General features: G+C 39.8%; 1 protein-coding gene across 3 annotated transcripts in view; it reads right to left on the bottom strand.

The window, feature by feature from the left end:
• The window catches only part of CDK14 (cyclin dependent kinase 14), a 329,408-nt gene that overhangs the window by 256,134 nt on the left and 49,699 nt on the right, over window positions 1-23,575 (bottom strand). The window contains exon 1 of one of the 3 annotated variants that reach the window (XM_063324809.1): window positions 4,725-4,863. The exons of 1 other annotated variant lie outside the window; for it this stretch is intronic. Coding sequence is in view for 1 of the 2 variants with exons in the window: in XM_063324808.1 (XP_063180878.1) it covers window positions 4,465-4,539 (75 nt within the window). In the remaining variant the exon portion in view is untranslated. Of the gene's footprint in view, window positions 1-4,464; window positions 4,605-4,724; window positions 4,864-23,575 lie in introns of those variants that run through there. One more of the 3 variants, XM_063324808.1, reaches the window with a different exon arrangement.

Raw genomic sequence — 23,575 nt, 5'->3', positions numbered from 1 at the left:
CTTACCAAAATTCTAATAATAAATTGTAAAATTTTTTCAAAATGAAACAAAAGTCTCCAGCCACACTTTTCACACCATTTCTGACTAGCACATCATCACAGAGTAAGACAATTAACAGATAAAACTGCCTGCTTCTGCATTCTCTGTGGGCCAGTCCAGAACTGATATAGGAACTTCAGAGAAGGCCCATCCATTCAAAAAGACCATGAACAGAAGAGCAAGATCAGAATACAACTTCAGTTGACCAGCAATAGAGGGAAAAGCCCAAAAGTTATTTTTACAGAGGTAAAATGCTCTGTTTATGCTGCTGATTCAAAAATCTTATAATAGAAAATCACCTCCCTGCTATTTTTCTACTTGCTTTTTTGCTAAATTTATAAATACAGAATGAGGCTTATATTAGGGGGTAGAATCAAAGATATCAGTGAAACACATGCCACACATGAAAAAGATGCATATAATCAATAATTCTGACAATATAAAATAAACTTATGTCAAAAGCAAAAAGTAGTCACAGAAAGGTATTTACCAAACTACACGAAAAACCAGAAGTCACTATGTACATGGAAGAAGCACTTCATCACTGATGGACCTGCTGCCCGGAGAAGTTGTCCTGACATTAACTTTGTGATAGCAGGATTAAAAAAGAATAAATTCCTTAAGAGTCCGTTCCTTAACTAAGCAACTTTCCATTCAGGTACCTTCCTGCCATGGCATCAAATGCAAAATCCAATCAAAGACGCTGCAAACCAGTCTGGACCTACCTCAGAGAACTCAAGCTCAGAAAACATATTTAAATATTTAACCTGTTCTTCCCGAATTAGGAACACCAGCTACATTTTTCTTTAGTTCAGAAACAGGCTTTGGAGTACTGGTATCACACAGTCTCTCCGTTGTTTTAATTAATATTTGCTAGGATACTCTCCTTCATTTCAACGTGGCTTGCAAACTGTAATTATCATTGTATCACTACTTGAAACATGTAGGAAAATTTTAACACTAGTATTACCAAACCCGATTTACAAACCATGTATAGCACCGCCTGACAGCAGAGTATTTTTGCCTTGCCAGGACTTCAAAGGGAAATAACCCCAACAAAGCCATCTGGATCTGCTTGGCAGCTCCTGTGACCTTTACGGTGCTCATCTACTCTCACATTTGTAGAGAAGCCACCAAATATTTCAGCCTGAAGCCTCACCGGACCCGGGCCAAGCTCTCACCCCAGCAAATTCCTCCTGACCATGCAGGTCAGGCCAGGCCAGGCCAGGGTACCCAAACCTGCGTGAGGCTGTCACCTCAGTGGTAGCCGGCAAGGATTTCCCTTAAAGGACAAAATTATCTCTTACCTCCAGCAACTGGAGCCCAGTGGAGCTGTGTGACTCACTCCCCCAGTGCCCAGGCCAGCTACCCCTTGGGATCAACTAGGGGTATTGGCACTGCGGCCTAGTCATAAAATCATAGAATCGTCTGGGTCGGAAGGACCTTTATGATCATCAAGTCCAATCATTAACCGAGCACTGCCAAATCCACCACAAAACCATGTCCCTAAGCACCGCATCTACACATCTTTTAAATGCCTCCAGGGATGGTGACTCAACCACTTCCCTGGGCAACCTGTTCCAATGCTTCACAACCCTTTCAGTGAAGAAATTTTTCCTAATACCCATCCTAAACCTCGCCTGGTGCAACTTGAGGCTGTTTCCTCTTGTCCTATCACCTGTTACTTGGGAGAAGCGACCGACCCCCACCTCGCTACAGCCTCCTTTCAGGTAGGTGTAGAGAGTGATAAGGTCTCCCCTCAGCCTCCTTTTCTCCACACTAAACCACCCCAGCTCCCTCAGCTGCTCCTTATAAGACTTGTGCTCCAGACCCCCCACCAGCTTTCTTGCCCTCCTCTGGACATAGAATCATAGAATCTTCATGGTTGGAAAGGACCTTTGAGATCATCGAGTCCAACCATACACACACCAAAAAAAACCCAAACACAAACAAACAAACAAAACCCCAACAAACCACACACAAACAAACAACCTACAATCTCTGTCACTAGAGCACGCCCTGAAGTGCCACATCTAGACGTTTCTTAAACACCTCTAGGGATGGTGACTCAACCACCTCCCTGGGCAGACTGTTCCAGTGCCTGACCACTCTTTCAGTAAAGCAATTTGTCCTAATATCTAATCTAAACCTCCCCTGCCACAACTTCAGAGAGAGTTGCAGGCCCTAGTAATGGTACCATCCATTTTCTTGTCTGTGGGGTCTCTGGGAGAAACAAGAACTGCTGCCTGAGACAGAGTACCTACTCAGAGGTCAACTTTTTCAACAGCCCACTCGAGCTTACAGTGTGAGGGGGGAAAACGTTAAAAACTATGTGTGCGTTTGTTTTTAGGGATATTTTTTGTTTAGTTTTGTTTAAGATTTACACAGCAAGATAGCTAAGAAGAGATAGTTAGGTGATCATTTTTCCTGTAGGACTTTTTCCTGTAGGACTTCAAAGGCTGAGTAACCTCCCTGCACTAAGATGCGATGTTGATGATTTTTAGCCTGCTCAACTCCAACTTTTTGAAGTTCTTTCTATCTGGAGTCAGAGCCATGAAGGAGACTACGGCAAACATTCACTCCTCACGTAAGCTCTTATCTCCTGCCGTGACAGACCTCAGCCTCACTACAAAACTGATCCACACAGAGAAGATTGTAATCTTTATAGAGCACTCAGCACTAACCGTCTATTAAACTATGTATTTCTTAGGTTCCCATCTGCATTCTTAACTTTTGGGCACATTTTCCATATTATATGTTATTTTTTCTCCCCAGTTAATTCAGGATCTGTGTTTAAATAAATATTACCATAGGGAATATTATTTATCAATAAAAAATGTCAAAAACATTATTGATTTCTTAAGCTTAGAAAACTAAAACAGTAGAACTCCAGAAACAGTAGTAACACAGCAAACAGAGCTGATTGATAGTTTTACATTTGGGGAGAAAAAACACTTGGAGGAAGAAAGCGGGTGGAAGTAACAACTTTTACACGTATACATAGATGAAAAAATACCACTAAGAAATACTCTAATTTGAAATTTGCTTTAAAAAATCCCATGTGCCTAGGAGTTTCTGGACTTTCATTCCTTGTACAACCTGAGAGCAAACACAAATGGTTGCATTACTTCTATCTGTTAAACAATGGCAAATGCACTGAAGGGTTGTAATTTATTATAGGTACAGCAGTATAAGCAAAAGAAACTTCCCTAAAAATGCTTGCAGCTGAAATAATTATTGTAATAGAAACATTCAATGTTATTCTTGACCAAAAAAAAGCATCTCTACTTTCTGAGACAAAACTATGCAAATTAAGTTTGTATACACTGTGAAACAGCCCACTTCACAACACTTACATTGCAGTACCTATAGTGTCACACATTTAGAAAATATATTTTTTTAAATAAGGAACTCCAGCAAAATAATAATGAAACCTTCAGAAAATAATTGAGGTAGGACCGAATCTTCCCCCTTTAATCGTATTCAGTGACTAAGAATAAAAAACCCTTAATTGGCAAGTACAGAAAAAGCAAACATGAATCGCTGTCAAACTAGTTATTTGATCCCACATTGATATACAACTGATCTCTTCTTGGAGTATAATTCACATACTGCCTAAAGTATAAACATGCTCCTCTAGAAATAAAACCCTCTGCTTTTACCCTTAACTAGTAATAACAAAAAACATATTTAATCACTCTAGCATTACTACCACAGTTGGTTTCCTTTAAATACTAAAACATGGTGAAATATTTCTTTTGTTCAGTTCCACTGTATTTCTGTTGAGATTAATCTATGGCTTGATCTACAACTGAAGCACACTAGCTGTCAGTTAAGTCATCAAAAATAATTCAAATTATTCCACACAATGGCCACATTTTAATCTTTCTTTCTTGTACTAATGATAACTGCTGCTTTTTTCCTCCTCTCTTTCCCTGAACATGCTGCTGCTCTAAGCTTTCATACGCTGAAATATTCCACTAAGATCCAAACCGCTGCCAACACACTCCTACATAAGCATTCAAGAACGTCTACTTAAAATGACTACCTCACTTTTTGTTTTATTAAATAAAGACAGCATGCAAGAGAAATAAAATAATCACAGAGGTTAACAAGGCAAAAAGATACTCTGATGTCCATGATATAGCATGGATTTATAAAGGATCATTTTAATTTTATCTTCCATCATCAAGCAAATCTGTAACTGATAAAGACATTTATTCAGCAAGATGTACAGACTTGTTAGCAGAGATGAAAAAGTGGCTGATCACGTCCTTCACTCACTTGTCCCAGAGGGCGTTCAGCCAAGCATATATCGGAAAAAATTGCCCATACTATCCTCTTAATGCAATAATAAATAAGGCTACTGGAGAGAGAAATGCAAAACTGTACCGAGAAAAGCATTGCTTTTAAGCCTTCCCCTACCTTTTCCCTGATATTTACAAACCGCAGGCAGTGCTGCCGGGGAGTCTCACCAGGGTGGCTGCCGAGAGGTCTCATGTGGCGTTCCCAGCTTCCCACCGCCTCCCTCTGCCTGGATTTTAAGCATTCCCGAGAAAACCCACCCTGACATGCACAGAATGAATCCTGCTCAAGTTGGAAGCATGTGATAACTAGGTTTCGGGTTGAAACGGGAAACCCCAGCACCCAATTAATCCCAGAGATTTAAACAAGCCCCATCTTACCGTTTCGCTGTTGCCCAGGATCAGGTTAGATTCACCTGGAACTCTTTGGCATCTCTCTAGCAATGTTAGTGTTTGCAGTCAGGCCGGGCTCATTCAGCAACTGAATTCACAACATCTTTCTGCACTAGCAAGCTGAAATGGTACGGCTGTACTACAGCTAAGAAAGGGGGAAATCTAAAGCAGAAAACAAAGAAATCCCTCAAGACAGGGTAATCCCAGTGGAGTAAAATATAAAATGTACACACGAGCACCAAGGGTACAATATTTCTCTGTCTAAATTTCATCAGCAATACCATGCTCTTTCTAAAAAGATTTTTTTTTTTTTTAAATATATGATGGACTTGCCTGTGGAGTTCCCAGAAAGGCAGAGTATCTAGGCTCTGCAGCAGCATTGCAGCCAAAGTAACCATGCATATGCTATCTAGGCAATTTACAGCAGTCTTTTTGAAAAGATATTGATTTACAATGTAGCACTGCCTCAACCCAACACAGAACGGCAGCCAAAATAGCTAATGGTGATTTCATATGGATTAAGGAAAAAACCTCAACATTCAATCAAAAGGATGCAACTAATCATTCCCAATTCAATTATGTCCCAGTCCTGAAGGAAACCAGCAAGTTCTTGAGTGACAAATGATATTAAAGCCATAATCTATGGGCATCTGGAAAGAAGTACTACGAATGCCACAGTCCACTTTTACAGAAAGAATAAATATCAAAAAGCATTTAAAATTCACAGAGCCAAAATACGAACTCTAAAATTAATTCTGGCATTGTAAGGATGAAACGTAGTATTTAATTTATGAACATACAAAATATGCAAAGCTGTGAGTAAGCAATAGACACCTACTCCATGCTGGGAAGCCACTGCTGAGCCCGAGTGAGCTTGGGTACAGCACAAGGGAGAAGAGGGCAGCAGGAGCAAACCCTCAGGGAGGGCTTCTCCAAAAGGGAGGCAGCGAATCTTCTCCATCTCCTACTCCTACAGCAGCCCCTGCTGGCCTGTGCTTCAGATGGCTCCTGGCTCCCCAGAAACCTCCCAGGGTTGGGGGGAGTACTGGAAAGACTACGTTAGGACAGGGAGCAGTGACATATGTGTACGGGAAACCTTCAGGAGAGAAAGAGCACAGCTCAACTGCATTTCATTTTTACCTAACGAAGAGGTGTAATGAACTGGCAGGTGAAACACCGCCCTGGCTCACACCCCAGGCAGCTCCAGAGACCCACACATGTCACAAGACCATCAGAAACAGGCTCCTCTGTAGAGTCTCTCTTTGAAAAAAGCACAGCATGCTTAAACTCCATGTTTGCTCAAGTCCCACCACAGCCACCAAGACTTAAACACTTGCTTAAATACTTCTCAACTCAAGGCTCACAGCTGAATCTAGCATCAGTGGCTTCAGTGATGATAACACATGAATGGTATGAGCAAATTCCATAAGATGCACCCAAAATCAAGTGGCACTTGTTATTTTTTCCCCTCATGTATTTCCCAACCTTTGTCACAGTGGCATATTCCAGAAGACTACTCAGTTTCCTAGTTTGGTTTTTAAGCAGCAGAAAGCTTCACTTCTCCCAGAAAAAAAGATTTCCATTCTCTAGGCCAAAATTTTCTTCTTGGGTGTCTCAAGCGTGGGGGTCCAAAGAAAACATGAAAAAAGCTTCCAGTTGAAATTATGAGAAAACACGTTCAAAACATTTACATTTCTTGTCCTTATTCTGTCAACATCAAATTTGTCTGAGGATGAGGGAGAACAGGACAGAAGGATCCTCAGGAAAAAAAAAAAGCGCTAGTGAGTAAGCACGTGCAGAGACCAATATGTGCCAAAAGACAGGCACCACTTTAAGGGAAAAGTGGCGGACAGACATGTGGGAAGGGAACACAGAAGGCAGCAAAACAGAGAACTTCATTCCAGAAGCAAGCAAGGTGTTCAGCCAAGGCACGGAGACAGAAAGCAAGCCAAACAGTCCACAATGTAATTGGATATAACTCAAAGAAGCCAAACCCCCCTGTATTTTAAAGTTAATTACTTTTATTGCATTAAACAATTCACACTTAATGCATTGAAGTAAGTCCTCCTTGTTGCCTTCGACACCCCTCACCAGATGCAATACCAGTTGGACTTTGGCTTTGCTAACTGCATCACTGCACGCTCAGATGATGTCTCTGTATTCCTTCCCAGTTACTTGTCCCTGCTTCCACCTTCTCTATACTTTATGTATGAGTCTTATTAGGAACTCCTTATTCATCCATGCAGGCCTTCCAGCATTTCTGCTTGACTCCCTACTATTTTTATCCCCCTTCTTCCCCTGTCCCCTGTGCTAGCCCCATCCCTTCCCCTACTCCCAACCCCATTTGCAGACTGTGGTTGAACACAAGTAGATATTCTGTTGCTGCCCGTGGTACCACAAACAGGACTGAGAAACCTGGCTGGCAGGCAAATGCCGTCTGGAATTACAACTGGAATTGATGGAACACACAAACTCCCCTGTACCATGGGACTGGCTTGTTTTCCAAGGGGGTGGGAGAATTACTGACCTAAAAAAAAGTTTCAATACAATAAAAAAAAAAGTCTAATACCTACGGGTTTAGGTTTTAAAACTCTGCATGGAAATCCGCTGCAAATACAAGGTTGACATTATCAGTACTGTAAGTCATGCCACCACTTTCATCCCAGGGCTGACTCCAAAACACACTGTGGCACTTGAGAACAATTTCTCAAATAGTCATCTTTGGAGCTTTTCAAGATAACAGATACACAGTCACCTGCAAACTGCTATACTTAAAACAGAGAGATTACACAATGCCACAGCTCTGATGGTCAATTAACTAAACATGCAAACCATCATTTATTAATACAGCACAGTGAAAAGAATACCAGTAGTTACTTTGTGTTCTGCGTGCTCATACTACATACTACTGAAATGGAACTTCTAGGTAATGTCCTATTTCCATTAGTCTACATTAAATCATCCAAGAGAGAGGAAGGGAGAGAGAAAGCAAGGGAGAAAGGCAGCTGGCTTTCCTCTCCAAGAAGTAATAACCACACGCAGTAATTTGCGCAAGTATCATACATCTGTGTGAGCCCATTTTTTCCTGACAGAAGAAACTGCATGACCAAGCAGAGCCACTGCTCCTCAGGACACAAGGAAAAAGTAAACACACTTTACAGTTTTGAAAATTTACTCACTTGTGAAAGTCATTGGGACATCTAGCCAGCCAATGCATAAGCCACTGACAATATCTCATAAAAATTTACTTAACAAGATGCTTAACCAGTTGCATTCAGAAACAGACGTCTGGATGGGACAGCACCTCTCCAAGTCCAGCTCAGTTCCTTGCTATCACTAGCGATCACAAAATATGACCCCTTCCCTAAACTGGTTAAGTTTGTGTTTAGTTTGAAGTTAGGATATGTAGAGTACACAAGACATGACCTTAATAAAACAACTCAGCAGTAACTAAAATGTGTTGAATGCAAAGGAAGAAAATAATTCTTCTCTTAAGAGGGTAAGTGAAGCAGTGGATAATATTGCAGAATGGAATGAGTGACAAATTATTCTAACTACAACATGCTTTAAACTTGCTTTGCAATACCAGTATTTGAACTACAACATCTGCATTGTCTGGTAGATGGGACTTCACTTAAAAAGTCACTGTCTGAAATAAAACACAATGTAACACGGTGCCAATTATTTTTGCAACTTTTAAAACCAAAAAAGAGATTTTACAGTTTTAGGGACTGATTCCAAATATACTTTGCATTATAAAGAATGTTTAAAGTGCAAGTTCAAAGGGAACAACATCATCATGGAGAACACTGTGTAATGATTTTACACATCTGAAAAATACTTCAAATCAGCCCAGATCCTTTTTCAACTCCGCAAAAGCAGTCTTTGCATATCAAATTGTCCAATGACTTTGGACAATTATACTCTTTCTATGCAATAGAAAAACCTTAGAAAAACCTAACTCCGACATTCCAAGCAAAGCCATAGCTTCCTGTGAACACTAATACAGTTACACTGAGATTGTTTTATGTTATTGATACTTCTGTGTTCCTTGCTATGCCAGTGAAGATCTCATATAAATAAAATATTCCAGACTAAAACACATTGATGCAATGTATCTATGATAAGAACATAAATTTGGTCTTTTAACTTGATTTAGGATTTCTTCTTAGGGAAGCTGAATACTATTTTCCAAGCCTCACTTTTTTCTTTTAAGCTCTTAGTTAAAGGTATTGTACAAATACTAAAGAGTTCTGCTAACCTCTAATTATTAGCCAAAAGTATTTAAAGAGAAGAAATGCAAAGGCCCAAGGCAGTAAGATCCGCAGCATGATCAGCAGTTAATATACACAGATACCAAATGCAGAGCTTAGTCAAGGTATGGAATTTCCTAATTATTCTACTTCTAGGAAGAGACCAGATCTGTAGGCTTTTTCACTGGGGGTGAGCATCTAATTAGATGCAAAATAGGACCCCAGTACACCTTACCCTGCAAAAATAAAGCATACCTTCCTATATAAAAATAAATAAATAGTTTTCTCCCAGCCACATCTGTCTTACACTTGCAAAAAAACCCACCAACTATTGCACACAGACAAAATTCTATCTATCTCAGCTAGTACTGTGTTCATGCCTTTATAATCTATTCAAATTACACTGTAAAAAAAAAAAGCCTATCTGCAAAGAGTATGAAGCCTATACTATGTGTCAGGTAAAATAATCTGCATCTTGTTTGCCTAAATTCCTCATCCCCAACTGAAAGATAGTAAGCAATAGCAGAGTCATTCATCTTCAGCATCATACAGTTACATGTGCTGTCAACAGCAGCAACACTTCACTCCAGAAATGGAGGTATCCTTGCAATACATTCATAAAATTCTTCACAAAAAATGCACCAGTTCCTAAGACTTATGATGTACCTGTATGTACACATAACCTCATGTTCAGGTGCTAACTCTTAATGTTACTGATGCATTGTGTACAAAGCATCACAACCTAGACTACTCAAGAAAAGACATTTAAATCAACATCTCAGTCAACCACGTTTCAAAAACATCACTAAGAACTCAAGAAGCATAAAATTCAAATGTATGCACTCTGCCTGGAAGATAACAACAATAAGTAAGATGGCTTAGTGGAGTAGGTTAATTAAACTAACCCATCTAGTATGACATACAATTCCTAAAACCACATAGCTGACAATGATCATATTTGCAATAAAAAAAAAAATTAAAAAAAAAAGCTAATCAGGAAAGGACGGTAATACTTCATAGAATCATAGAATCATAGAATCATAGGGTTGGAAGGGACCTCTGGAGATCATCTAGTCCAACCCCCCTGCCAGAGCAGGGTCACCTAGAGCAGGTTACACAGGAACATGTCCAGGTGGGTTTTGAATGTCTCCAGAGATGGAGACTCCACCACCTCTCTGGGCAGCCTGTTCCAGTGCTCTGCCACCCTCAGGGTAAAGAAGTTCCTCCTCATGTTTAGGTGGAACTTCCTATGTTCCAGTTTGTGCCCATTGCCTCTTGTCCTGTCCCCGGGCACCACTGAAAAGAGCCTCGCCCCATCGTCCTGACACCCACCCTTTAAGTATTTATAAGCGTTGATAAGGTCACCCCTCAGACGTCTTTTTTCCAGACTGAAGAGACCCAAATCCCTCAGCCTTTCCTCATAAGAGAGGTGTTCCAGTCCCCTAATCATCCTCGTAGCCCTCCGCTGCACCCTTTCCAGCAGTTCCCTGTCCCTCTTGAACCGGGGAGCCCAGAACTGGACACAGTACTCCAGGTGCGGTCTCACCAAGGCAGAGTAGAGGGGGAGGATGACCTCCCTTGACCTGCTGGCCACGCTCCTCTTGATGCACCCCAGGATGCCATTGGCCTTCTTGGCCACAAGGGCACATTGCTGACTCATGGTCATCCTGTTGTCCACCAGGACTCCCAGGTCTCTTTCCACAGAGCTGCTCTCCAGCAGGTCAGCACCCAACCTGTACTGGTGCATGGGGTTGTTCCTCCCCAGGTGCAGCACCCTACACTTGCCCTTGTTGAACTTCATAAGGTTTCTCTCTGCCCAGATCTCCAACCTGTCCAGGTCTCTCTGTATGGCGGCACAGCCTTCCGGTGTGTCAGCCACCCCACCCAGCTTGGTGTCATCAGCAAACTTGCTGAGGGTGCACTCTATCCCCTCATCCAGGTCATTGATGAATATGTTGAACAGGACTGGACCCAGTACTGACCCCTGGGGAACACCACTCGTCACTGGTCTCCAACTAGACTCTGTGCCCCTAATCACAACCCTCTGAGCTCTATCTTTCAACCAGTTTTCTATCCACCCCACTGTCCATTCATCTAACCCACACTTCCTAAGCTTCCCTATGAGGATGCTGTGCGAGACCGTGTCAAACGCCTTGCTTAAGTCAAGGTATACCACATCTACCGCCCTCCCCTCATCTATCCATCTAGTCATGCCATCGTAGAAGGCTATCAGGTTAGTCAGACATGACAAAAAATGTAATGATGAATACTAGAGATACAGTTTACAAAGTTCTTCTTCAGGTAGAGTTATAAAGAATTAACAATAGCTTTTTAGTATCTACCAGTAAAATCCCCAGGGAAGAATCCCTGAAAATATTTCATTTTCAAGTTACATATATTCCTACAGTTGATCTCATACAGGGACAAGGCTCAATGATATCCTATTTCAAAGTCATCCATAGCATTATACCTAGGAGAAGAAAGCTTTCTATAAATGAATTAAAACTTAACACAAAAAGATGAGCTCACCTTCATCTCTTTTTCAAGTTTAAATATGTCATGCACTGAAATTCTTGTCTTATTTGAAAGCACTGGATTTTAGCTTCCCTTCGTTTTCACTTTGAGATACTCACATGAAAGACTTTGTTGGTTGCTACCTTTTTTTTATTTATTTCACCTGATATCTTTTTATATTGCAATGAAAAAAAAATTTCAGGTCTTCTAACTAAAAAAAAAGATTTATGCACAAAATGTAGGCTATTGTGGTTAAAAAAAAATATAAAGACACATCAACCTCCACATTCCTATGATGTAGACAAGATGCTAGAGTAAGCTGCATGTTTACAGTATCCACTTTGAAAAATCCATATCTATTCTACTCTTCCTCACTAAGCATTTTTCCTTTGAGACACAATTTCAGTCCTCAAGGCTTTTGCTACCTGCTGAATTTGCCACACAATGCAAACAGTGAGTTCATGTTACAAGAACAGTAAAGCAACCACCTTCATATGGGAATAACTGTTGACAACTCTTGCACTGGAATTGAACGGCCAACATACGAGTGAAAGGCTTCAGCTCATCAGCACTGTTCAGTGGCCTCTATCCCTCCCTTACAGGCTTTATTAACAAGAATAGTCAAAATTTCTGGTGTAAAATCCACTGAGGATCACAGCAAACGATTATGTGATCTATGAATTCAAGTTCCACAGGTCAAGACCCTGGTGTTCTCTGTGAAAAGGGTTGAAGCTATACGGAAATAAGCATTCTACCATTTGATAGCCTTAAACCAATCTAGACTACGCAGTGACAAAACTCTGAAGGCACCCCAAAAGTGAGTCAATATGGCCAACTACCTTAGGCCTCAAACAGACTATTTTCAGAAAATTAATCAGAGCTCTTGAGAGCTTCTCTGTGGCCTCTACAGTACACACAGAAACTGCTTTCACAGGATGTCACACAGCTTGCGAAGGTATTCTTGGATTGACTTAAGCCCAAAATTTAATCAACTTTAAATTTTTGGCACACTTTTGGCACTGAAGGAGGTTGACAGAGTATCTGCAGAAGAGCGAGGACTGTGCTTTAAAAAACTAATAACGTACCAATCTAGAAACCACGTGAGACATTGGAGGAGAACTTTCACTGGTATTCACAATAAGAGGGAACTAAGGGAGGGTCTTATTCTTGTCTTCATTCTGTCACATGGGACCTTGAAGTACCCCAAATTAGTGAACTCAAGAGATTTACATGACTCTGCATTTACTTGAGGTTTAGCTGCATACACCTCCAGGGGAATCCTGACACAATTTCCCTACATTCTGGCCTTCCTGAAATTTGGTATCCAGATATCAAATCTGAAGCAGGGGAGGGAATCTCACAAGACATCTTCCCCAGGCAGTTGCTATAAGGAACCATCTGATCAGTTTTGTCTTCAGAGATAACTGCAACTGTTAATAAAAGGACCTCAAAACAATGACATTCAATCCTAAATATGGTATTTTGTGGTGTGAGATAATTTCAGCAGTTATTCCAGGCTCCTCACAATCTTATTTAACAGTTCAAGAACGTGTTCATATTTTCACTCTTCACAATGTTTGCCTTTGAGTCATGACAAGTGGCAGAAGAACCACCAGCCCAGGAGCGATGGCACGCTCTGCGGGAAGTACCACTGACAAGTATCTACAGTTCTGCTTTTTGTCACAGGAAGTTATTGAGAAATATGAGATGCTATAAAAGCATGTTTATTACAGCAATCTATAGAAAATGAACCCACAAACTCATAATGTGGAAAAACAACAGATTCACTATCACCTCAGATGCCTTATTGGATTCAGCATAAATGGTATTAATAAGTCTTTATGGCTATTGTCTTATTATTATGGGAATAGTAACAGACAACAAATGTGTTTATGTCAGGGAGTTATGTTGGACTAATATAGATTACATGTTCATATACAATGTACTATAGTGAGGTGTACAAATCAACCTCCTTTCTTTTGGTTCTGCTACCTGGAGGTTCAGCTCTCAGCTTTCCCTCTAGAGGTGCTACAGTCTTCAGTTATCTGAACAGGTCATCACTGTAGAAGAGGTATAAAGTCTTAATTAAAAAAAAAAAAAAGAATGTTTTAATATTAACATAATTGAAAGCTGTCAGAGGAACATACATTGTGGCAATCATACAAGCTCAGAATAAGAGTTCATCTAGCCTGATTTTGAAAGCAACTAAGTTTATTAGAGGATAGGATAGACAAATGTGATCCTTCCTCCTGTATATCCTTCTAACCAGCAGCAGTTTACTTCCTAATTCAAAGATTAAATCCAGACCTATCCTTCACAACTTCATGAAGGAACTTCACTTTTAAACCCATTTATACCTTTACCCTCCAAGTGACAGAGAGTTCCACAACACCATGCAGTTTGAAACTGTTCCTTCTCTTGAAAACCAAAAAATCTCTGATTATTTCTCACTAAATAAGAACTACAAAGCAGCTAAAGAAATGTTACACAATTATTCCCTCTTCACCAGCATGAATTCATCTTGTGATCTTATAATTACTATCTCATCCTCCCTCAGTCCTCTGTTTTACATTCTAATGGGTCTTAATCTATTATCTTCAACTCAGTGGAAGCTATATTACACTTTTAACTGACCATTCTTGTCTTCTCCTTCTGTGTCTTTTTTTGTTATATGACAGCTAAGATTTGATATGATATTTACAAAACCAGGATTTCTGCAATAACATATTGGCAGCTTTGGTTTTGTTCTCCTTTTCCTATTCTTTTCTGAAGGTTTACTTATTTTTTAGACTACTGCTGAACACTGAGTCACTATCTTCAAGCTATTATCCAATGACCCTATAATTCTTATCTGGAATAACGTGATTTGTTTAGACTCACCATTACACATACATAGCTGCAGTTAAGCTCTTCATATGCATCAGTTTGTACATATCATTTTATCATCCAAATAGTCTATACTGCAAAATCCTTGGGCAACTTCTGGCAGTTCAACTAAACAATAGCTTTTTTAAATGTGACAATTTTTCATCCCTCCTCCATGTGTTTGTCTATGTCTTTGTCCATGTCTAACCTGGAGGGTTAATTGCCATTCCTCTCTAAGTCTCAAAAATGGTATTTTATCTCTTCTGCATGGCATACACAACAGATGTGACAAATGTATAAGAATCATCCAAATCACAATGATTGGCAAATCTGATGATAGCAAAACACTAGTTTAGATGGTGGTGTGCTATGAGATTAACGAAGTTGCTGGCAAAAAATTAAACAGAAACACTCAGGTAATTTAGGAATTACTCCTAAATAGAAAAACACTAAAAAAATAGAAACTCTCAAGATTTAGGAATACTGTTGGTTCTCATGATCAAATATGCGAGGCAGCTGTGAGAATAACTCCCCTCCTTCCAGCTATATTTTTCTAGGAGGCTGCACTACCTACTGGACAAGAGCTTCACTGCAGTCATCCATACCTCTGTTCTTTACTAATTAAAATTGGCACAAAATGATGTGCATCAAAAAGGCATAGCAAAGCTCTGCCTGATGCAATGCTGAGTCAAGTGCTCGCAGGAAACAAACAGCAGAACTGCAAGTATTGCACTATTATTTATCTGTTCTTTGGTTAAATACAAAGTGTTGGGTTTGACCTATAAAGTCCTTTACGATTTGGGTCACTAGCCCCTTGCAGACTACTTTTCTTGTCCCATTTTATCTCAGTAACTCAGACAAGAGGGTCGCATTCACCTGGGCGTGCTCACTGAAGGGCACTTCAGTCCAGAAGTTGATAAAGCTTTAATGCATGTTGAGCAGCTTATCTATTTTCCCAGGACATCTTAGGCAACAAATAGAATGCACCTCAGGAGGAGTGAGCTGCTGAACACAGAAAACTTCAGAAAGGACAAGAGAAAAAAAGCCTCTTCCTTGTACTATAAAAACTATCTCTACAAAATACAGTCAGAGGTAGCACAGCTACTGAAGCTTACATGCTCACAAAGCACCCATTCTCACAGAAAATTCCACCTAAACATTTTATTCCTCCTCAGACCACCTCTTTCAGCATCTCTGGAGCCAGACCCCATCAGAGCATGTTCTTAAATAGACTCCCTGGAGATATTCTACGCTACCATCTTGTTGTGAATTAGAAGAACATGGATTTTCACGTGATGGAGCACACAGTGGCTACAGAGGGCTGGAACAGATTTATACACCAACAAATTTGTTCTGCTCCGCTCAAGAGCAATTATGTGGCCTATGACAAAAATTTAAGAAGCCTCAAAGGTTTCAATAATTAAAAAAGGAGCAAAATACCAATTTCAGAGAGGGGAAAGAATTGCCATTACCTTGTTTCAGATATTCAATAATTTCTTGAATTTTAATAAGAAATTTTAAAGGAGACACACTGTTTCAGTCTAACAAATTCAAATGCAAATGAAACTTCTCTTGGTCAACTAACATGGGAAAAACACATTGATTAATCAATCTATCTAGCTTATATCAATCTCCCTTGTATCAAGTCAAAGGCTCCCTACCACATGAGGGAAGAGAAGAAATTAAGGCCTTTGACAAAACAGGTGAATGATTCCATAGAACTGACAGGTTGAAGGTTGAGAACGGATATCTTCTTCCACTTAAATCACTGCTACAGGATTTACAGCACAATGTTTCAAGCCAGAAAGTCTACAAAATGGTGAACATTTACAGTTTTGCACGAGAACTCTCTGTAGTACTGGGGGTGGGGAGGTGGGCGGTTGTTTGCATCCAAACATCAAGAAAAATACTCACTTGTACAAGTTAGTCATCATATATCAAAGACACCATACATTGCTTTAATACTTCATTATTTTTGTTTTGGCCATTCCAGAAGGTATCTAAAGTCTGCACATTTCAAACTATTTTGCAGGAGAAAAATGACGCAACCATGCATCTCTCCTGAAACATGGTAGCCTTAGTGCTCACACACTTACTTCCTTCTTCAGAACTCACACAAGGCTAAACCCACTTGCAAAATCTTCTGTGAAAAAAACCCAAACCTGGTACTATATTTAATTTCTGACTGATTTAGCAGAAGATTACTATGAACAGAATTCTTACTGTACCATAAAACAAAGCCAAAACCCCTTAAATCAGTCATCCTCATAATCTAAGAGGTCCCACGACAACTTACATGCAGTTAAAATGATAATAATGTATTGTTTCACATATTTTCTTACGAGAAATCTTAAATTCTTTTCTAGAAAGGAACAATAAACTCCCAAAAAATAAGGCAGCACAAGGTATGTGGTTCACGGACAAAATTACGCAGCAATGAGCACAATTTGTTCACATTCTGGATGTTAAGAAACTTCTCTTATGAAGGAGAGTCACTGATACTTGATTGTTCCGTCGCTCCTCCAATTAGTGAGATGTCTTTTTAACTAAAATTTAAAAATAAAAGTAGTATCACCCTATCAGCCTAGTCATTAAAGTGGGACTCGACTCTACTAGATTCTTTATTGATGGAGAAGTGAGGTGAGCATCCATGGGAAGCTGGGCACCTATTCAAGTGAAAGGGGGAGGGAACCCCACCCTTCCTTGCCTTCTGTTTCAGTGGGGGGATTTGGAAGCAGAACAGTTGAGAGGTAAGAGGAGAATCAATTAAGAACACTGTAGTGATACTAACTATTAAAAAGAAAAAGCCAAGAAGGAAACTTGTAGCAAGACATGTACTTTTTAAGTTATGTGCACTCAGCTGTAACATGTCCTTTCTTAGTGGAAAACGTAGGTTTAATCTGCAATCTGAAAAATGTAATTGCTCTAACTTTATATAACTGTTTCTCTCATGCTACCTAGTGTCTGATATTGAAATAAAGCATTTCATCTTCAGCCAGGTTGTGCCAATGATGTAAAAATATGCCTCCCATGTAACATTAGGCAATCTTTACTCAGCTTTTAGGTGTCACCCAAAGCAAAAACAACCCAACATACAAATAGATGCATATGACCAGCGACAGGCCAGGAGGAATGGTATGAAGCTATGTCAGGGGAAGTTCAAATTGGACATTAGGAAAAGGTTCTTCACTGAGAGGGTGGGTGGTCACTGGAACAGGCTCCCCAGGGAAGTGGTCACGGTGCCAACCCTGTCAGAGTTCAAGGAGTGTCCTTATGACAGCCCAATGATCCTTATCAAGACCAGGCTGGACAGGACTTTGAGCAGCCTGGTCTAGTGGGAGGTGTCCCTGTCCATGGCAGGGGGATTGGAACTAGATGATCTTTAAGGTCTCTTCCAACCCAAACCATTCTATGATTCTATGTGTAGATCCTCATTTTATTGGCTAAAACCCTCTGTTTACAAAACCTTTTACAGGATCAGGAACAAAACAGAAGTTTACCATAAAAACCAATACTGCATTTAATTAAGAACAGTAAGTGGAAAAAGATGTCTAGAACAGGAGAAGCACCAAAACATATAAATTATGTTTCCCCTAGAGGGTTTCAAGGACAAACTGCAACTTAAAGTTTTGCTGAGGAAAGGTTTGAAGGCCTCAGAAATGTAAATGCTGCAGAATAACTCTTTTGAGGTATGATTCCCAACAGAACTGGATGTCTTTGAGAGAAGGTATACGCGTGAGGTACTCCAGCATAACATTATGGCTGCTGCCTGACACAATTTTGACAAAAATGAGTGACAAAAAGCCTGCAATGCTTTTAGAGGTTATAATATTGAGGGCTTATATGTCTAATAGGATATCAGTCTGTCCTCAGAAAAGGTTGTGGAAATAATTTAAAATTTAAAAAGACTGACGATTACTAAGGCAATAAAAATTCCGATAAGAATAATTCCATCTAAGATTCCACCGAAGCCAGAGTGATATAAAAACGCATAAGCACAAGATCACTTTAAGATGTCTTATGGCTGCTTTTGAATTTCATATGCCAACCAGAGATTTGACACTTCCCAAATAAACAATTTCGATTTGAAATGTTACAATAAAAATATACACCTGATACTCTACACTTGTATCTGAGGTGTTTATATTCCTGAGGAGTCTCATTAACCTCAGTGCAACCAGTACGTTGTGAGGTAAACACGAAAAGGCTGGTTGTTCTTTAACTGCCCATGACAGCATGAACTACCAATTACAATATATGCACAGATGGCTAATTGGTTTTATCACAGTTTTCACAGCTCTGGGAAGGGGGACGCCACCTCTTTCAATTTCTCTGAAGGCCAGTACCAGTAACACAAGAAGAATTCACGTGTCGAGCCCCCTCGGGTCCTGTTGCCCTGCTTGGTCAAAAGAAAAAAAAAAAGTTTTATAGTAGTTTAGAAGACACACTCAACATTGCCAATGCAATTTAAGTAGGTCTTCAGTATACACACTGATTTCATCTCTTAGTTACTTTTGAAATGCTAAGAAGATCGTCACATATATGCCAAATTCTAAACATTTCAGAACAAGAACAAAGGTTATGAGACTTGCAATGAAGTCATCAGCACTAGCAACACTGAAACCCCACTGTAAAAAATTAGTAAAATAAGTTCAAGAAACAGTCTTTGCAGCTAAAGCTAAATTTTAACAGGACATTTTGATTCAAATTCATTGTATATAATATTGTTCCTTCCTCTAAAATACCTGATAATACAGATCTCTCTCATACAGATTCATCTGTAGCTGTATTGTTAACAGGAAGACTAGATCACAGACTTCTGTAATTGAGTTTAAATAGCGACAAGAGTGATAGCTTCCATCCCAAAATGGATCAGTTGTGTGTAGGGCATGTATATCAGCGAGTTGAAAACCTGTTTGCTGAAAGAGAATGGGGATACCAAGGACTCCACAGAAAGATCTGAATTCCCAAAAGGACCTTGTGCTCCAAATATTAGAGATCATCTTCTCCCACACTCCTAAACTCTTCCCATTCTCCCTAAAACTGCTTCTGATACCACCTTCAGTCCTAGCCCTCCAAACCCACTCTTATGCCCTGACCCTCCATACGTGTCCATACACACCAATGTCCTTTTCTAACGCCTTCCTGAACCCTACAAATTCCTCATTAGGCTCCTTTTCTGCATACATTAGAAGCCCTGGATATACTCAGGAAAAAAACAGCATCCTTGCTTTCATGCTCTCCAGGTGCCCCAGATCATCACCTAGAACCCAAGGGGATAAGTCCCAGCAGCAGTCTGACTTTGTCCCTTTTCAGATGGAAGTTCCTTCTCACGCTTCAGCATGCGCACAGGCAAGTTAGCACAGATAGTATAAAGAGCTGCAGTATACCTCTACAATATGAAATGCTTGAAAGTTTTAGTTATGCTTTAACAAATCTCTAATATACATTCATTAAGAGTTCTCTCAGTGTACCAAGTTTGGGAAAACCTGGACAAAATGATGAAAGCAGAAGAAAAATCCTTTTTGGAACGAAGAGTGCCCCTTGCCGAACTATAAGGGAGGTAATTTACTGAGGTAATAAGGATGTGCAATTTCTAAAATTACTGACCATTCTTACATCTGCTGAACTTTCCTGAAAACCGACATCCGCAAAGCAACACAGCAAACAGCTTGACTCCACGTGCTCTCAAGTGAGGAGAAGACCAGTTCTTCCTGCCTTGTCACGGAGTCACGCTGACTCCGGGCTGCACTTCTTTGTACTCCTTCATGAACATGGAGAGAGACCAAGCAGAATAATTTGGATTTTTATTCAGAATAAAGGACGCCCTCCATCTCCTCCCCCAAAGTCGTTTCTAGGCTGGTGTGTTTCTGCTTCAAACAAGCGCTGAAACTAAAATGACTCGCACAAGGATTTTTTGATAGGCCTACCTTAAAAAAAAAACAGCGGGCAATTGGCAGTCAAGCAATTCAAACCTATCTCTGAAAAGTGTCACTTAAGAACGCTGGCTCGCTGAGGACTGTTTAATATCATGACCACCAGCAAAGGCTGCCAGTAGTATTTACAGAGATCTGAAGTAAATTCATGTCCCGTACCTGAATGGTTAGATGGTCATTATCTTGTCCTTACTCTCCCCTGTTGGTACCAGGTGTCTATCATGAAACAAACGAAGCAGCCTTTGCAGCCACCTAATTCCAAGCGTTATGCAAGGCCTGAGCGCTGCCATTTCCCAAGCCATTTCAACGCAAATGAAGAAGTTAGGGAGGCTCTCTCACAAGACCCGGAGGACAAGAGGTTACCAGGTGAGAGCTTGTACCAGTCTTTGTGCAACTCTGGCAAAGACAATACGGGTTTCAAAGTTGGTGCATTGTGTGATATGATCTCAAATTTCAAGGGGTTTGGGATTTGCTGGTGCTAAATTAATACTTCAGTCTCTATTCTTACTCTGCCAACTGTATTCCCCTAAAGCTCAACTTTTGAGAAGGCGGGGGGCAATATATCATTGAATGTTAAACTGCATAATACGCCTCCATCGCATAAACTGTAGCAAACAACATACATCAAGTGCATCCCTGGGGTCACTTTCCAGAAATATTCATTTACATTTTTTAATTGCTGCTTTTCATTTCAAACCCAGGTAACATAAACAACATTAAGCCTGCCCTTATCAAACAGCTGTTCTTAAACCAAAATCTCAAGTCAACGTAATAAAAATGAATACCAATTAAAGGCATGAATCCATTTCCATATGATGCACTGTGAAACCTGTACATTATCACTAGAACAAAAAACCTAGCAGCAGGTGTTTAAAAACACATGCAAGAAAAGAAAGACACAAAATAAATTAAAACACCCACTTTGTTATGCAAGCATGAAGTTAAAAACCCACAAACCTGGGTCTTCCTTTAGCAAAGGCCAATGCATGAATGAAAAAGATACACTTCACAGAACCATTAATACACACACACAGGGTGTAAAAAAAAAAAAAAAAGCAAACTTCAAAACCCGCATGAAGTTTTAAATCCGAAGTGCACAAGCATTCCTTCAATCACATGTTACATACAATAGGCATACTTTAATCCATGTAAATCCAGACTAAGATGTTAACATAAGCTTGGCACCAGTCCAACTAACATATTCATATGAAAATACTATGACTACTCCCCTTGTTCTTAAAGAAAACAATTAAAACAGATTCCTCTTATTTTTTTTATCACAGAAGACGGGGAAGTGGTACGATGGTACAGTTACCTGTTAAGCTGCACAGCAAAATGTGCTTTTACCGTAACAAAATATCTTAATAGCAGAACTCAGCTAGCTATTTCCTAGTAGAAACAGAGATTTTCCTTAGACTGTCGCATGAATGCCCTTACACTTAAAACATCAGAAATAAAGTGCTCTTTCACAAGAAGGTGCCAAACTTCAGTCTTAGCAGAGGTTCATTTCATTGTTTTTGACCACAAGGCTAAAAAAACCATGCCGATCCAAAAACCACATTAGACAGAATAAAACTTCTTTGTGTTATAGGGGCAAAGGGAAGCAATACTGGGTAACTTTTGTCTGACTTCATCTTTATATTTCCAAGGGCATCCTCCCTCCTTAGTACTGTAACATATTAACATCTTCAAGATGTATTAAGAAATGTATCTTCAATATCCACTGAGAAAGATAATAATTTCCTTCTCCCTCAGATGGAAAATTAAGGCTCAGATGTTTAATAACTTGCCAAAAGCATCACAGCGCTTTCTCTGCCAGAAGAAAAGAAACGGTATTTGAATGCAGCTCGGTTCTGAGGTTAGAAGTACTGAGAAATCTGATGTATTCACTTAGTCCTGGCCTTTTATACGAATTTCAATCTGCTATCAGGTTGGCAAACTCCAATTAAAGCATTTCCTTCAATGTCACTTTAATGTCTTCCACTCAATAGAACAACCTTAGGGTTTTAAAGTTTGCTATTAAACTATTACCTTGGCTTAACATTAGCATCAACAATTAGTGTTAAAGGCATGAAATAAAACTAGATTTAAGGCATTATGCACAATACCATAAACATGCCATCTTTACTCCCTCCTTTCACCTCTTCCTTCGAAAAACTCATTTCCTTCACCCACTGTAATCTGTTGAGATATGTCTCTATCATAACATCCCCTTTAGAAAAAAAATGTTTCTTAATAAGTGCTGAACTGCAACTGATTGCAAAGCAGCCATGAGTACAGCACACTTGCAATACTTTAAAAGCCCTAGAATTCACTCCTGCCACAACTACAGCACACAACTCAGAGAAAATGTGCTGTAATTCACTCAGCTTAATGTGAAAAGTAATCACATTATGGAAATGCTTGGTCATTGCACCATAGGTAGCGCGGGGTCGGCACTGCTTCATCTCCATCATCTCTTGACTCCTTGTAAGCATTTTTAAAGCACGTTTAATATAAAGTGTATTTATTTTTTCCAGTTGTGTTTGTTTTCAACCAGAAAACATCATAGTTACGATTTTGAAAGAAGAATATAGAAGTCAGCTTCTCAAATTTTTTTCAGTCTGTGAGCTGGATCACCACCCATAGGCATGTGTAACTCTACATACCTACACACACATATATTGAAGTTTGCAAACCACCATGTGCCCAGCCAGCTCGGAGGTGCACAATACTCCAGTTCCACACGACCTGACACTCCACGTCCCCGGGACTCACTGACCTAACCACCAACTGCTCAAAGACGTTTGAGCACCTTTTGCACCCACAGTGCGTTACCTAAACACTCCTGAAGCAGTTCCAGGGTTGGCCGTGCTAAAGTATGGCCCGCTATGCGTAAACATTACAAACCTACATCAAACAATCACTCAAATTTAAATCATTCAACCTTAATTCCTAGCGTCCATTATATCTCATGTTAAACGTATTATGGAAAATCTGCTCTCAGAGGAACTAACACTGCCTTTTCTCCCTAAATTTTCAGTAGAACATCAATATTGCTTGGATTTAAGCCACCAAAAATTCAGTTTAGCCTTTATGAGTAGCAACTGCAAAGAAAAGGCCCAAAACAATGCATTGACAAATATGGATATAATTAATATCTTCATGGTTACTGATGACAGTCAGAAAATAGCAGAAATATATTGCATTTAGCTCCCAAGAATTAGCATTAGTGGATCAGCATTAATACAGGCAATAGATTTGCAAAGTGTAATGAGGTTTCAGAAGACAA

The sequence above is a fragment of the Chroicocephalus ridibundus genome, chromosome 2 (genome assembly GCF_963924245.1).
Source record: "Chroicocephalus ridibundus chromosome 2, bChrRid1.1, whole genome shotgun sequence".
NCBI classification, from domain to species: domain Eukaryota; kingdom Metazoa; phylum Chordata; class Aves; order Charadriiformes; family Laridae; genus Chroicocephalus; species Chroicocephalus ridibundus.
The sequence above is the reverse complement of the archived record's forward strand: the minus strand, read 5'-3'. Positions and strand labels throughout refer to the sequence as shown.